Below are 14,958 nucleotides of genomic sequence, written 5' to 3' on the forward strand. Positions count from 1 at the left end.
TAGTGTTGGTGTGGACTTGCCAGGTATCCCATTACGCATTTTGACTAAAATCAAAACTGATAGTGATGGAGGATGATGGGCCAAAGTATAAGTGAAATATTTAAATGCTGTTTTTTTTCTTTCACCAAATACACTTTTACGTTTTTTTCAATTTATTTTTTTAGGTCCAAATGTAGTGACATAATCTTCAAATGTCTAAATGATTTGTCAAGGTAGAGCCTACTTGGATAAGTGCTCCATTGTTTTTGGAGATCTGAGGTTAGCCTAACAGCCAGTTTGCCTTAGCGGGTATGAGCTGACCAGGCTGTCAGAGCTCGTCACACCTGAAAAGAAGCCTATTCCCAGCACTCTGTTTTTAAAGCCCTCAAGGACGACTCTAATCCCTAAATGGAGGGTAAAAACAGGATATACTTCTCTTAAACTGGGCATACACTGTGCAATTTTTTCAGTCGCGTTATTCAGCTCCTGCTCAAACTGTACGATTGAATCGCAGGGGTTAGAAGTTCATAGGTCACGATGCATGGTCTCACACTATACAGCCCGATGCTCTGATGCGACCTGAGTGCTCAAACTGTGCGTCCATAACATGAAGCTTATAACAGAAAATCTGTCTCTCCCTCTCTGGCTTTCAGTCACAAAGACACACACACCACCACCATCAACTTTGCTAAATTGCTAATGAAAAACATTGACCAGGCAGCTATGATTGAGCAGCAATGTCCATCCAAATCTTTTCAAGGTTGTTTTGGTCATGATAATTTTGTTAGGCCACTTCGAAAAGGCTTGGATGAGCTTGCCAAAGTTCTACAAGTTGTGCCTCCATCGCTTGTGTCCAGATCACTGCACTGTCATTCTACTCTGTCTTTTTCACTTCCATTTCTGTGTTTGCGAGTGTGCAGTGTGAGAGGCTGTATTGACACCCTCACGAGGGGCAACAGGATTTCAAACAGGTTTGATTTTCTTGCAACCATACGATTGATGATCGGGAGCTGGTCGTGAGGTGTTAATCGCTTCATCAGGTATACATCAGGTATACATCAGACTTGCTTGTCTTTATACCTGATGTTCATATAATGAACTGACACTGAAAATATTTTAGGGAAAAAACTCATAACCTTTTCACTTTTCAAACAAACAAACAAACAAACAAATATGATGTGGGGTTTTTTTTTAATGAGAAGTGAGAGTTATGTACACATTTATAGTGTTTTTAAGAGAGATCTGCAGAACAGTCTGTTGATTAATTATTATATTATATCTAATATACTGGTGTACAGTTTTTCACCACCTTCTTCCAAATGAGTCCAGTGTTTTATGCCTTTTCAAAAGAATTTTGCAATAATGGGTCATTTAAAGTTGCTTATAAAATGGGCACATATTTTGAAAGACACTAATTAGATCTATTATGTGCTTTGTAAATATTAATCAATTACTAAATAAATAGTCAAACAATTAAAAAAGAATAATTAAATATGTTTTAAATGATATTGTAACCCTTTAATGATGATAATATAATTAATTATAAATTAAGTAATTTATTTCCAATTGTTATTAATTCCTGTCACGGATAATGAATTATTTATTGACGCATTTCAGGTTGGCACTATTAGCCCTCCCTACAGTGGGTGTTGACATGTCAGTGTCATTTGGTCAGCTGATTGCGGGTCGTAAAGCCTCTGGGATAGCCAGTTTAGTTAGCCTAGCTTGGCTGGATGTTTGTTTTTGTTAACGTTGGTTCAAAGGTGGCCTTTAACGTAGCCGTGACGTTTTAAAAAGCTGTAGCAATTTACGGCATTTCAAGCGCCGCTGCCTGCCTTTTTTTGCGGCTGTTAGCCTAGCAGCGGTTAGAGTGGCCGTGAGGAAGGGAGTGAAGTTGCTCTCCGAGTCTCTGCATTGCAGCTCCGGGTGCTGCTGATGGAATTCAAACACACAACAATGGCGACTCCCAGCCCTAACAACCCAACAACACCCAGCAGCAACAACGCAGGAGCACACCAGCAGCACCAGTCCCAGTCCCAGCACATTACCACCATGAGCAGCATGCAGGGTAAGTGGGAGGCGGTGGGAAAATATTCTGGTGAAGCTGGAGGAGGAGGGGAGGGCTCACATTCTGCTGCAGTGAAGGTTAATGTTAGCAAGGCTAGCCGTGGGAGGCTCAGGCTACTCCCAGGACTGAAAAACATTCCCAACGGAGCGGACTAGCATTCCCCCCCAAGACAGGAGAGCTGTTATTTCCGAGTTCACCAATTGGAAAAATAATCAATTTATAATTTCTTTGCTAACGAGCTAAATGTCCTTGTTACCATTTTTTGGTGTTTTATTGCCCCGTTGCATCCTGTTTTTCTGTTGCCTGGACATAATCTCGCCAAGTTGCATTACAAAAACAGGCAATTTTAGCTAGCGGTGATATTTCTTTATCGCACATAAACCTATTAAAAATATTTATGTTGGTAAATAACACAGACAGTGGAGGGACACTGTTCAGCTTAGATTAGAGCAGTGTTTCTGAATGCACTTGGGTTGCAGCACTCTTGACATTCAAGATGATCTTCCACACGTACACGGTGGCTTGCACCTCAGTTATGTTAGTGTCACGTAGGCTGACTTTATCAAAACGCCCTACGATTAAGATTTTCTCAGAAATATTTGCTGTACGTTGATGGAAATAACGCAAGTTAAATAGCTGGATTCGTTATTGGAGTTTAGTTATATTGGATGCATTATTTGCAGATCTATTAAGCAGCAGGTTTATGCAACTCCGTGCAGCACATCTCCATACTTGCTTGTGCAGGCAGTAGTGAAGGCTTTCCCCGCACCACCACACGAAAATGCTCATTACCTATGCTGTGGTTTTTGTACAAACAGTCTCTCATTTTAACTTTCAGAGTCCAACACCTGCTGGAGATGTCAGAGTGAAACAGGTAGCTACACACTTCCTTGACTTAGTAGAGTCAGATAAGCAGATGACTTTAAAAATACAGTGTTTAATCTGGATAGTAAATTCTTGGGAAAATGAAACGGCTATTACATACTCTGATTTAGAAAATAAAATCTCATAATATACTGATGTAAGAATCCCTGAATCATGAAGGAGAATATTGCTTGATTGGAATTAGGTGTATTTCATTTTAATGTAATCAGTGTAAATGAGATGCATGCTCATTTTTCAGCCCTTGTAGCTGTCACAATAATAAACTTGATGCCACGTTAATTAAGCCTAACGTTAGCGATAACATAACCTTCAAGTGCTTTGATTGTTTGATTTTTATATTCACATTTACGTCACGTAATCCTGTCTCTGTTTACTTTTCCCTGACTGTATTTCATCTTTCATTTTAATGCTGCTAACTAACGATTCCTAACTCCTCCCGTGATGCTGATGGATGGTGAGCTGCCCTAAGAGGAAAAACAAAAGTGTTTTATTTATGCACACAGTTGGTGTTTTTTTTTTTTGTTTTTTTTTTTAAGTTCAAATAATTTCACTGTAATTTCATTGTAAGTCATGCTCGTTCCTTTTTAGTTTTACCTGCAGGCCATTTTTCCTCCTTCACTGACTGACACCTCATCCTGCTCCAAGTGCTTGTTTCATAAACATGCATGCATGCCAGTGCATTGCCATCCAGGAAATGCATTTAACCTGCGATAGATGCACCCGAATGTTTGACAGCTCCGAAACTAAAGCCAGGGCAGTTTTTGTAAATTGCTTCTCTGGCTTTTGAGTTGTTGGGATGTTAAAGTCAAAACTGACAAAGTAGTAGTCTATCTCTTGAGGTATATAACACAGGCTGGCATATGGAAGGTGAAATATAATAAAAATAAAAAGCTGTCTTCTCACCTCTAGGGTTTCAGATAAACCTGTCTGGAGCTCCCCCAAGTAAGCCAAATCTCTTTTGCTTCAGCACCAACAGTTCTCATCCCTTTGTTTCCGCCTGACAGTCTGGTATGGGGGAGTCTGTCCTGCTGTTCTTCACTAATCTGAGTCAAAACTTCTGATGGGTTCAAGTAGGCTTGTGCCGGTACCTGATGCTTTTAATATGACCTTGTCAGATATCAGGATATACCAGGCTACAGACGCATGCAGTTATAGAAATGTTTGTTTTGTCCACGTCAGGATTTTTGTGCTGCGCAAAAAGACTTTTATTTTTATTTTTTTGTCAGACACACTTCCAGGAAAAGCGTGTCTGTTCTCGTCGGCACAAGCCTAAAATTCAGAGCTTCCATTGATATTTTGGCACGCGATCTCTCAACGGACCCCCCCCTTCTGCCAAGCAAAGAAACACCAGTTTAAAAAGTGCAATGGAAGCTCTACGTGGCTGGTTTTCAGTGTGCAACTAACCAGCATAAGTAGTGCCTGTATAAGTGTGTGTGTTACTTTTTTTCCCTCCCCTTGGCATTGGTGCACTCCAGCATAGCCCTTTCTTGTCGAGACAAGGTACGCACACTGTGAAGTTGTCATTTCACACGACTTCTTCCATTGAAACCTAGCACTCGCATTCCTGTGGTATTTGGGTGGAGTGAGCTGTCCTTCGATTCAAGGTGAAATCAGAGCAGTTGGCCTGAGGAGCATGTTTCCAAATATATATTTCATTTTATTTTTTTTCTGTCTACCCCCCCTCTTTCATGTTTATCTTTGGGTTGGTCTGTTTGCATTGTAAGTGGAGGTGGTTTAAGCAGCATGCTGAATTTCTGTCTCTGCATCAACATCAGTGTCTGGGTATTTTTTCATCTACTGTTGACATGCTTTGGAAATTTGAGTCTTTAAATTCTGAGTTTTGCACAAAGCCAGATGGTAATGCAAGTTATGATTATGAGAAACATAAACGGTGACATGATCATTTCTCACTGGTTTTTGTGCCTAGTTTGCATTCATTTGCTTTTTTATTTGTTCTGTACAGCCAAACGGTCTAACCTAGCAGTCCTGCAGTAAATCCTCCTCTTCATAGTACCCGCTGTGACTCCTACCAACTGCGTGAGGAGCTGTAGGGGTTTGGTTACTTGCGGATTGAGTGGGGGCCCTTGTAGTCTGGTCCACGGCTGCCCTGACTGGTGTTAGGGACATGGAACACCACCCCTCTTGTGAAGAAAGAAGCTAGAGCTTGTGTCTGAGGTCTGTCGCATCCAACTGCAGATTGAGGGTCGTCTGGCAGAGTCTCCAGTCGGGGAAAACTTATTCTTAGGCCATGTTCTGCTGTTGTGGCCCCCTAAACCCTGAGTTGAAAGGTGTCGTCATCCAATCGAGCTTGGTTATTTTGTGTCTTTGGTCTCTGGAGAATGTCACAGGTAACAGAGGACCAGATGACTTTGGATTTAACTCAAGTATGCATTATACCGACAGGTTTTTCTATTATTAGACCACCACATTTATATCAGTACCTGCAGGTCAAACACCTGTGTAAAGCAATAACATAGATTTCCCTGAAAGTAAACTTTATCTTCATTCTTTCACTTTTAAGGTGTTTTTTTTTTTAATTTTTTTTTTAAGATTATTATACATCATCAAGTGTCATAATGGAGATGTTGGATTTACTTAGTAAAGAGGCGGGGCTTTTCAATGTATGAGTTGTAAATTATAAAGATATATACCCATTATATTACGTTCTCCAGGACATAATGGAGGGGAATGATTGGTGTTTCTGTTGTTTGATTTACCCTGATTGTTTTGATGAGGCAACATTGAGTGCTTAGAACAGCTGTCTGAACGACCTTCACGAGGGAGGATTTTTTGCAGGACTGCTCAAGTAGACCATTTCAGTTTTAGCTAATGATACTAAACTGGCAACTGACTGTACACCAGTGTCAGCCTGCTTTTAAAATTTGCAGTTGAGTCAGTGAGATTGCTTCACTCACTTATTTATTTATTTATTTTGCATTTTTTTGATTATAGTAGATTTATTCAAAAAGAGATTCATTCACTTGGTTTTCCAAGTAAACTTTTTTTATCAGACTTTTTTGTCCATTTCCAAATCACAAAAAATACAAACATTAGGAAAGTGCGCTGACCTTTTAATCAAGATAACTCATTGCCTTCTGTTTGTTGCTCAGTCATGCTTAAGCGCCTAGTCAGCCAGGAAAAACCCTGTCTGTATTGCAACATGGAAATATTACAGGATTGTCTGCTTCCCGTACAAAGACAATCTAGTACTGCAAACATATAAAACTTCTGACTTTAGAATGCATTTTATCATACCACTATATTTTTTTTAAATTCCATTATTATGAGCTTTATGACAAATGTGGTTGGGTGAGGGTTATATTGTTCCCATGAAAAGACCAAAAGTAACTGACTGAGCTGTCAGCATTAGTTCTTCCTAATGAAAACCTGAATAGAAATAAAAACGGCCTGTGTTTTTATCGATTTCCTAAAAGCTACAGCCAGTGTGGTTTTAAGCAGACATTATTTAAACTGTAAAAGTTGTTCGTTTGTTGTGGACTGTTTTCATTGGTGGATTAATCCTATCTTAATCCAATAAACCCCAATCTGTGTGTTCATGCTAATGCTGTTGTGCAGTTTGAGACTGCATACCTCCACTGGGGATGAAAATTCTCTCTGCAGCATGCATGGATTGAATCCCTGGATCCAGAAGTATATCGAAGACAGATTTGTTTACCCCTGTCTTCATGTTCCAGTTGGTAACAACATCCATGTGACTAGAAGCATGTGACCTCAGGTGGTGCTATTTGCATTGTTGTCTGATGAAGATGAATGCAATAAATCTGTAAAACTGGGGCCCTGCAATTCATGAAGTTTGAATTTTTTTTATTTTGTTGAGAACCTCAAGATGGTGACATTAGACATTAAACATTAGACTTTTTCCAAATTATCCTTAATATTTATTTTCCTTTTTTCCCTTCTACCTAAAGAAGCCTTGTTCTGCCGGAGAGTTCTTCCTTTTAAAACGGAGTTTTTCCTTCTCACTGTCACCAAGTGCTTGCTCATAGGGGGTCGTCTGAAGACTGTTGTTGTGATTTAAAGCTACATAAAGAAAATTGAATGGAATAGGTTTTCTTATAATATTGAGATGTGCATTTTGGCAATCGTAAAGAACCCTTTCAAAAGTTTCTGGATGTGGATTGAATCCACAGCGCAGTGGTTCGAACCTCACTGCAAGAACGTCCCTGACTTGGATAAGTGGAAGATAATGGATGAATGGACTGACTCCAGAAAGTAATAATTTCTAAGTTGGCTCAATCTCTGGTAAAGAATGTCATGCCAGTCTGCCTATGACTGTTTTAGTTATCCTGCTGAGAAACCGAAATGCTACACCGCTCACACACTCATCTCTTTGGTCTTTTCATGGGCTAGCTGAGTTTAGAAAAATTGGCGAAATTACCAACAATATGTTCGAAGGCTTGCAGATGAGTATTTTTGTAAATACGCAGGTGATGCAGAGGTTGCCAGTTCCGATCCCAATAATCTATAAAAAGCATGTCATCTATAGATTTCAGGAGGTTGGGATGCATTTAATCATCTACCCAGTCCTTGTGTCGCCTCATTTCATGGTTGGTATCGTTTTCAATCACTGATCATTCGGAGCTGTCATGTGGGATGAGTTTGATCATTTCCTCGGTGTTTGATTCACGTTTCTCTCGCTCAGGTAAACGTAAAGCCCTGAAGCTGAACTTTGCCAATCCTCCCATCAAACCCATGACTAGATTCACACTGAACACGGCCGGGCCGCCCTTCCAGAACCCTCACATGTGAGTGAGCTTTCCCCCAGGCTTGTGTCTGTTAATGTAGTTCATCCGGTTTCTCGTTATTTTGCTGGCTCTTTCTTTCTTCCCCCTCAGAGAGAGGCTGAGGACACACAGCATCGAGTCCTCGGGAAAATTGAAGATCTCCCCAGAGCAGCACTGGGACTTCACAGCCGAAGATCTCAAAGATCTGGGCGAGATCGGCCGAGGAGCTTACGGCTCCGTCAACAAGATGGTGCACAAGCCGAGTAACCAGATCATGGCGGTCAAGGTGATGATTGCCCTTTCTCTGTCTGAGCTAAAGCTGAACATGGAGCGATGTCTGTGAGTCTGTTTGATACGTATGGAAGCATTTTGTTATTTTCAGAGGATTCGATCGACAGTCGACGAGAGAGAACAGAAGCAGCTGCTGATGGACTTGGACGTGGTTATGAGAAGTAGTGATTGTCCTTACATCGTGCAGTTTTACGGTGCTCTGTTCAGAGAGGTGAAATAAAGTCACTTTGTTACAGAATGAACGATTATGTCTCACCTCAAAGGAAACAAGTGACTGAATATTCCTTGTTTTTTTTCAGGGGGACTGCTGGATTTGTATGGAACTTATGGCTACCTCGTTAGACAAATTTTACAAGTTTGTATATGGCTCGTTAGATGATGTGATTCCAGAAGAAATATTAGGAAAAATAACTTTAGCTGTAAGTTTTTTGGACTTGAGTCTTCCTCATGTTTTGCATATAAGAAGCCTGATTATCATCTTGTTGTGCTAAACTCTGTTTTTGCATATTACAGACTGTGAAGGCGCTTAACCACTTAAAAGAAAACTTGAAAATTATACACAGAGGTAAGAGGATACCAGACTTTCTCCATTGTAATGCATTTGGATCATTGCGTGTCTTTTCACCAGCCGTGTCTCTTAACTTAGACATTAAGCCGTCAAACATCCTCCTGGACAGGAACGGCAACATAAAGCTGTGTGACTTCGGCATCAGCGGTCAGCTGGTGGACTCCATCGCCAAAACCAGAGATGCCGGTTGCAGACCGTACATGGCGGTGAGTAACAGGATGAGGTTAGCGAAGTAAAGGGAGGCACAAATCGGCTCGAGTCCGTTGAGCTTCATGGAAAATGACAGCTCTGACAAACCAGTAGTGCAGTCACTGACCACTTTATTTATCACCTGCTTATTCATGCTGTTACTCAGTGAACCAACCACGTTCCAATATATACCATCTACAATCCCACAGCTTGAGTCAAACATTAGGATGGAGAAAATGTGTCTTCTAATGTTGGTCATTGTGTATTTCCATTATTGTTATGGAAGAAAGTGTGGCTACTTGGAAAGAGCCAATAACGTTAATTTCAGTGGTCAATGAAACATTAAAACAACTTATAATCACTAGAAAAATTCAATTAAAAAAAAACAAAACAAAACACAAAATTGGCTCATTTTTGGGGCAATTTTACCTGAAAATTAGGTCTAAATGAGGTCTGAAAATCTTTGTTCCTGTTCCTGCTCATCTCAGAAGAGCTCTAAATAGAAACATGCTAAGATTTCTATTCAAGACTCCTCAAGTCTTCTCCTTATATAAAGACTCTGGTATCTCTGAAGCTGCTGATCTTGAAATTTTCACAGTAAGAGTCTAGTTCAGGACAGAGGTGGGTTAATGGGATGCTGAAAAACTAATTGGCTTTTATGCAGCTCTCTGTATACCTGACTGGAGCACTATGAATAACTGAATAAACAAAGTGCCACCAGTAAAGTTGAATTTAAAGTGGTTGAGAAAGACCTTGTAATATACCCTACAATATGCATTTGGGTAAATGATAGTTGGGGAGATTGGGGATGGGATAGACAATGAACCTTCACTGTGTTTTTCCTGCAAATTGCCCATCTCGTAATAGACTCAGTTCACAATCTTCTAATGGCTGCTGTCAACGAGATAATGACACGAGTCACACGGCAACGATCGCTTCAAACAGGTTTCATAAACATCAGAGTCCCTGAAATGAGCTGAAGCACCTCTAGGTACTTATTTGAAGCATTAATTTCAAAAACTGCACCGACCGGATTTAAAAAGCTTTGCTTTTGTAAAAGTTTTGCTTCTTCCCTTTTCTTTTTTTTTTTTTTTGTGGTAACCTGTGTTCAGCATATTTTGAGTGTGTTGTGCTGGTTAATTGGATGTGGTATTTAGCAGCACAGGGATGTGGTAGAATGGGGTAGTCGATGCATGAATGTGCAGCTGAAAAATCTGCAGAAAAAAACTGATAAATTGCAGAATTTTTGAAGCAGAGTCTCAAAGGTTTCTAATACGTTGTAGAATCCAAGAACTGAGCCTGTAGAATTACAATGAACACCAATCAACTATTAACTGGTTATTTTAAATAATGTCACATATCTGGCTCAAACAGTAAGAAAGTTAGCGGTCTTGAATGTTCCTCCTGTGTTTTGTGCTGACTGTAAACGACTTCCTCAGACAGTCAGAGGTTACAACAGTTCAGCCTGTTATATCACATGAAGGTCTTAACAGCAGATAGTCTGTGGCAGAGACACCATCCTCAATACGTGAAATCCTGTTAGAGGAGAAAAAATAAGTTGTTTAAGAAACAGTCTAATATGTGTTTCTAAGGATTTTTAGTTCTTTATGAAACTTTAAGTAGAATATTTGCAGATCTGTTGCTATTATTTGGAAAAAATATTTAAAATGCTGATGAACATTTTTTTTTAAATGTACAGATCAGACAGCTGACGATAAATAATCTCTCACATTGTTTTTTCTCAGATAATATTCTCGTTAATCACACTGTGTGTCGTACACATGCTTGCGTGTGTGAATGCAACACTGAAGCTTTCAAAGAGGTGATCTCATCGTGACATCATCGTTTGAGGTTATTTTTGCCGCAGGTTACGTGAGCTGGGGGGCACCTCCTTCTGACCCTCCGTACCTCCTAGCCCTCCTTGTTTCTCTGCAGCAGTTTCCATTCTAAATTTGGTTAGGCAATATTAGGACCCGGTGGTACGCCGCCTCCTCTGCACGCTCTCCGCTCTCCCAAAGGCCGCGGCAGGGCGCTTCATTCATGACTCTGTTTGAACCAAGTCACCCGGGAGCTTCCCACGGCTGTGAGCTCAGCGTGCAGGAATCTCAGCTCCAGTTTCTGGTTTCCAGCTGGCACACACACCAGGTGTGCGACCGCCGTGCTGCTGGTTACTACAGGCTCAGTGACGTAGAAAAACAGACCTCGGTGCAGCTGGGAACAGAGCACACACTTTACCTCAGGCTATAGCCTGTACCGGATGCATGTGGACGTTGGACTTTAGAGGACCAGTAGCTCTTGTTCACAGGTTTAGTTGTTATGATAAAGTTTGTATTAATTTGGCTAATTTTCTATTTTTTCTGTAGATACTTAATTAAAGTATTAAATTTGAACCAATTTCTTTTTACTTCAGTAGTTTAGTAGTGGATGATTGTGACTAAGAATGCTGTCGTGGTTGTATCACACAGTTATTCTGCTGTTACAGATTTGCTCAGAGCCTAATAAAGTTTGGTTTCTCAGGGCAAAATGCAAATCTGATTACTGGAGAGGAAAAACCCAGGTATGAAAAAAAATGCTGTCTAAAGATTTCCTCACTAACGTTGTGTGCAGTGGTTGTGTAGACAAAGTCTTGGCAGATGCGAGCAGCCTTGCTGCAGCGCAGAGCGTCCCACTCAGCTGGGTGACATCAGCCTCTAATTCAGGCCTGTAAATGGGCCAGCGAGGTGCTTCCTCCTCTCAGTGCTGCAGCAGGAGACCTCTGCAGCTCTCTGACGCAGTTTGCTCCCGTGTCTGTTCTGCGGCTCTGAGACAAAGTGAAGGTTGATAATGTCAGAAGAAGAAGCATCGCAAGGCAGGAAGGAGGCAGCGAGCTGTGTGCGTAAACCTCAGAGCTGATGGGATGCTGTTGTGCAGGCAAAAGCATGCCCAGAGACGATGAGCTGGTTTAGTGCTCTCAGGGCTAGCTGTTGGTTTTGGAAACACAGATTTCTTTCTTACCATCTTGTCTGCAACTGAAAATCTAAGAGAAACACTTGGGTTAGATCCTAAAATCCAAACTAAAGTAATCCTTTGTGCTCTCCTTGCACTGTGGATGTTGTGGGCTTTCTTTCTGTTAATGCTGAGGAATAAAGGGTGTGTGGTTTTAAACCGAACACTCACAGTGACCTCTGGTGGTGTCTAAGACCTGCAGCACCTAAAGTACATTTTTCAGTTATTGCATTATAGGAGCAAACCTTTCAAACCTGGGAGGTGATTCAAAGCTGCGTTAATGCCTTTTCTAAGGCTCCAAGACACACGCTGTTTATCTCTTATGATCAGAGCATAAGCCTGCTCAGGGGCTGTCTCAGCAGTTCGACAGCATAGATGCATCATCTCAGAACATTACTTGAATAATGTACTTGCTAATATGTTAGTGATTCAGACTGTCTTTATCTTTAAAGAACACACGTGTGGTTTATAGCAGCGGTCCTGTTTGGTACCGGGGCGTGAGAGTTGAGGCTCGGGTGTGAAATTTATGGTTTTCAGGGTTTTTATCGTTATTTTTTTTTTTTACGTTTTATCGTTAACTCTGTTTCCCTGGGTCTTTTCCCGTGTGTTAGCAATAAATGTTCTTTTTTTTTGTAGCGGTACTGGTTTTATTTTGTTGTATTTATCCGCAACACCTTAAAGGCCGGTCTGTGAAAATATTGTTGGCCATAAACCGGTCCGTGGAGCAAAAAAGGTTGGGGACCGCTGGTTTATAGTATGTTTCCATCACTAAAACCCCCTGATGAGCTTTTCTTTTCCTTGAAAATCAGTGTTCGATTTAAAGGTGCTTGCTTCTTCCTGTTTCTGTTGTTAGCCCGAGAGAATAGACCCCAGCGCATCCCGGCAAGGTTACGATGTCCGCTCAGATGTCTGGAGTTTGGGAATCACACTGGTGAGTTTTAGCTCTCCTTACGTTTGTTCGGGTCCTGAAAGAACCTGGACAAATGACTGTGGAAATTATATTACTTATTTTGCATGTTGTTCTTTTGGTCTAGAAACTGAAGCACAGGAACGTGTACAGAGGGCATCGTTGCAATAAATCCCTATTGAAGGCAAACAGAGTCAGCCTTAAGCTATGGGAGGGGGGGTTCCCCCCAAAAAAATCCCCAAATACTTTAACAAGACTTAAATTTCTTGCAAACGGAATGTTAAACTGTTAGATACAGTTTAAAAAACAGTGGTGACTGGTTTTGGTAATGTGGCAGACTTGTTCTAAAACCAGTCTTCTTGGATTACATCTCATATGGTGGTACATTGGTTGGCATCCTAACCTCACAATAAGAGGGTTCTGGATTCACATGCAGGCTGCACGTTCTCCCTGTGCTTGCACAGGGTTCTCTGTACTCGGTGCTCCAGCTTCCTCACGCAGCACCTTCAGCACACACAAACCAGAACAAAGGAAGAAAAGGCAATCGCTGCACAATCTGAAAGCCTCACGGTTTCCAGAGACGGTGCAGCCTTTCTTTTATTAGGCCCATGATGACAGTGCATACAGTATGAGCAATAAACCTGCACCATAATCATGGAGGGTCTGAAGTTCACCTTTAAACCGTTAGCACATTTAAATATAGTGTAGAGTAGCACCTCTGCTGTCTTCTCTACAACAAAGATGCTTTATGCAGTAAATGTTTATTAATAAATAAAGCAATATGATAAAACTCTGCAGAAAATGTTGAGATTTACACCATATTTGTAGTTCTCCGCTCTCAGTGTGCTTGAACTTGCTATGTGTTTCAGTATGAGCTGGCCACGGGACGGTTTCCCTACCCAAAATGGAACAGTGTGTTTGATCAGCTGACCCAGGTGGTGAGAGGAGACCCGCCGCAACTCAGCAACTCGGAGGAGAGGCGCTTCTCCCCCAAATTCATCGCCTTTGTCAATGTGTGGTAAGAAAGACTTCCATAGACAAGAATGTCTGTCTCTTTGTAGTCTGTGCTGTGTTCTCTTCTGCCCCCCAGTGGATTAATCACTGAACTGCACCCTCCCATAATTTAACACCTCTGCTTTCTCATCTTCATCTCAAGCCTTACAAAGGATGAATCAAAAAGGCCAAAGTACAAAGAGCTGCTGGTGAGTTCATGTTAAGTCACTGTAACCTTTCATGTTTTTATTTTTCTTCTAGGAATTTGAGTTAATGTAATAATTTGTTTCTTTTTAATCCACCTCAGAGAGATCCGTTCATTCAGATGTACGAGGAGCGCTCAGTCGACGTAGCCGGTTACGTCTGCAGGATCATGGATCAGATGCCGGCCTCTCCCAGCTCCCCCATGTATATGGACTGATAGCAAGATGAAACAGGAACTCATCCATAAATATAAACCACTCTGCAACGACAGCATCAAAAAGAGATAACTAAGTAATTTAAAAAAAAAAAAAAAAAAAAAGTCCTTGTGTAAATTTGCTCGGTCCCGTTATTGCAGTGTTAAAAAGAGAATTGTAAAGCCTAAAAGAAAAAAGAAAAAAAAAGCACCACGTGCAGTAAAAGTGGTGTCCTTTCAGTCATTTCTGTATATTAACACACTTCTGTTTCTTTCTTGTTCACAAACGCACAGACGCACAGTCACCTAAATATTAATAGCAGCTGAATCAATCAATCATGACTCATCCTGATCAGGATACATCTCAGTGATTTAGTAACAGTGATTTAAAGACAGGAAAAAAAACCCTGGAACTTGTATTTATAGAACCAAAAATCATGGAGACTCTTCGACATACTGGAATTATGCTCTTTGTGAAATGTTCCCACCTCTTCATGTAACGAAAGCATCGTGTTTGGTATCTTAATGGAACTGTGCTTCTCTGGGTATAAAGCAGTTGGTAGTCAGAGTCATGTTGGACCCGCAGTCCATTCAGTGCTTGCTGTGCAGTGGACTCTAAGCTGATTTATGAATAAAGAGAGAGAAGGTTAAAGGTGTGTTCTGCCTCTTTACTCTTACAGTGTCTGTTCTGCCTGGATCCAGGTGACTTGCACCTGCACAAAGACAGCTATTTAAGGAGAAAAATGTAATATATTAAATTATGCCACGTGCCATACAATTCCTAGTGAATCTACAAAAGCACAAAACTTTCACATGTTCAGACTGTAATTTTAAACATCTTTTTGAGGTGTACAAATACTGTTAACTACTTCTGTTTACTTGTAATTGTGTTGGTTCATAATTTAACTTTATGAGTTTAATGGGGTGGTAGTAATTTTAATGACATATATG

At 40.8% G+C, this 14,958-nt stretch overlaps 1 protein-coding gene across 5 annotated transcripts; it reads left to right on the top strand.

Moving 5' to 3' along the window:
- The first annotated feature begins 1,635 nt into the window (after positions 1–1,635).
- On the top strand, positions 1,636–14,659 carry map2k4a (mitogen-activated protein kinase kinase 4a). Of its 5 annotated transcripts, none has more exons than XM_005469051.3 (13): positions 1,636–2,047; positions 2,886–2,921; positions 7,447–7,500; positions 7,596–7,698; positions 7,789–7,963; positions 8,060–8,179; positions 8,268–8,387; positions 8,482–8,533; positions 8,615–8,742; positions 12,564–12,641; positions 13,487–13,635; positions 13,774–13,819; positions 13,918–14,659. In XM_005469051.3, the coding sequence occupies exons 1-13, from the start codon at positions 1,915–1,917 to the stop codon at positions 14,029–14,031; spliced, it is 1,308 nt and encodes a 435-aa protein (XP_005469108.1). In that variant the 5' UTR covers positions 1,636–1,914; the 3' UTR covers positions 14,032–14,659. The 5 variants fall into 5 exon arrangements, with proteins under 5 accessions (XP_005469108.1, XP_003442636.2, XP_005469109.1 ...); XM_003442588.5 differs by lacking the exon at positions 7,447–7,500 and adding an exon at positions 3,842–3,874 and having other exon boundaries at positions 1,637–2,047; XM_005469052.3 differs by lacking the exon at positions 7,447–7,500 and having other exon boundaries at positions 1,637–2,047; positions 7,608–7,698.
- The last annotated feature ends 299 nt before the right edge of the window (positions 14,660–14,958 follow it).

The sequence above is a fragment of the Oreochromis niloticus genome, linkage group LG4 (genome assembly GCF_001858045.2).
Source record: "Oreochromis niloticus isolate F11D_XX linkage group LG4, O_niloticus_UMD_NMBU, whole genome shotgun sequence".
In the NCBI taxonomy this organism is placed as follows: Eukaryota; Metazoa; Chordata; class Actinopteri; order Cichliformes; family Cichlidae; genus Oreochromis; species Oreochromis niloticus.

Coding starts and splice junctions, on each gene's coding strand:
- map2k4a (XM_005469051.3), top strand. CDS start 1,915: ATGGAATTCAAACACACAACAATGGCGACTCCCAGCCCTAACAACCCA. Junction 2,922..7,446: donor GAGATGTCAGAGTGAAACAG/GTAGCTACACAC, acceptor TATAGATTTCAG/GAGGTTGGGATGCATTTAAT. Junction 13,636..13,773: donor ATCGCCTTTGTCAATGTGTG/GTAAGAAAGACT, acceptor CTTCATCTCAAG/CCTTACAAAGGATGAATCAA.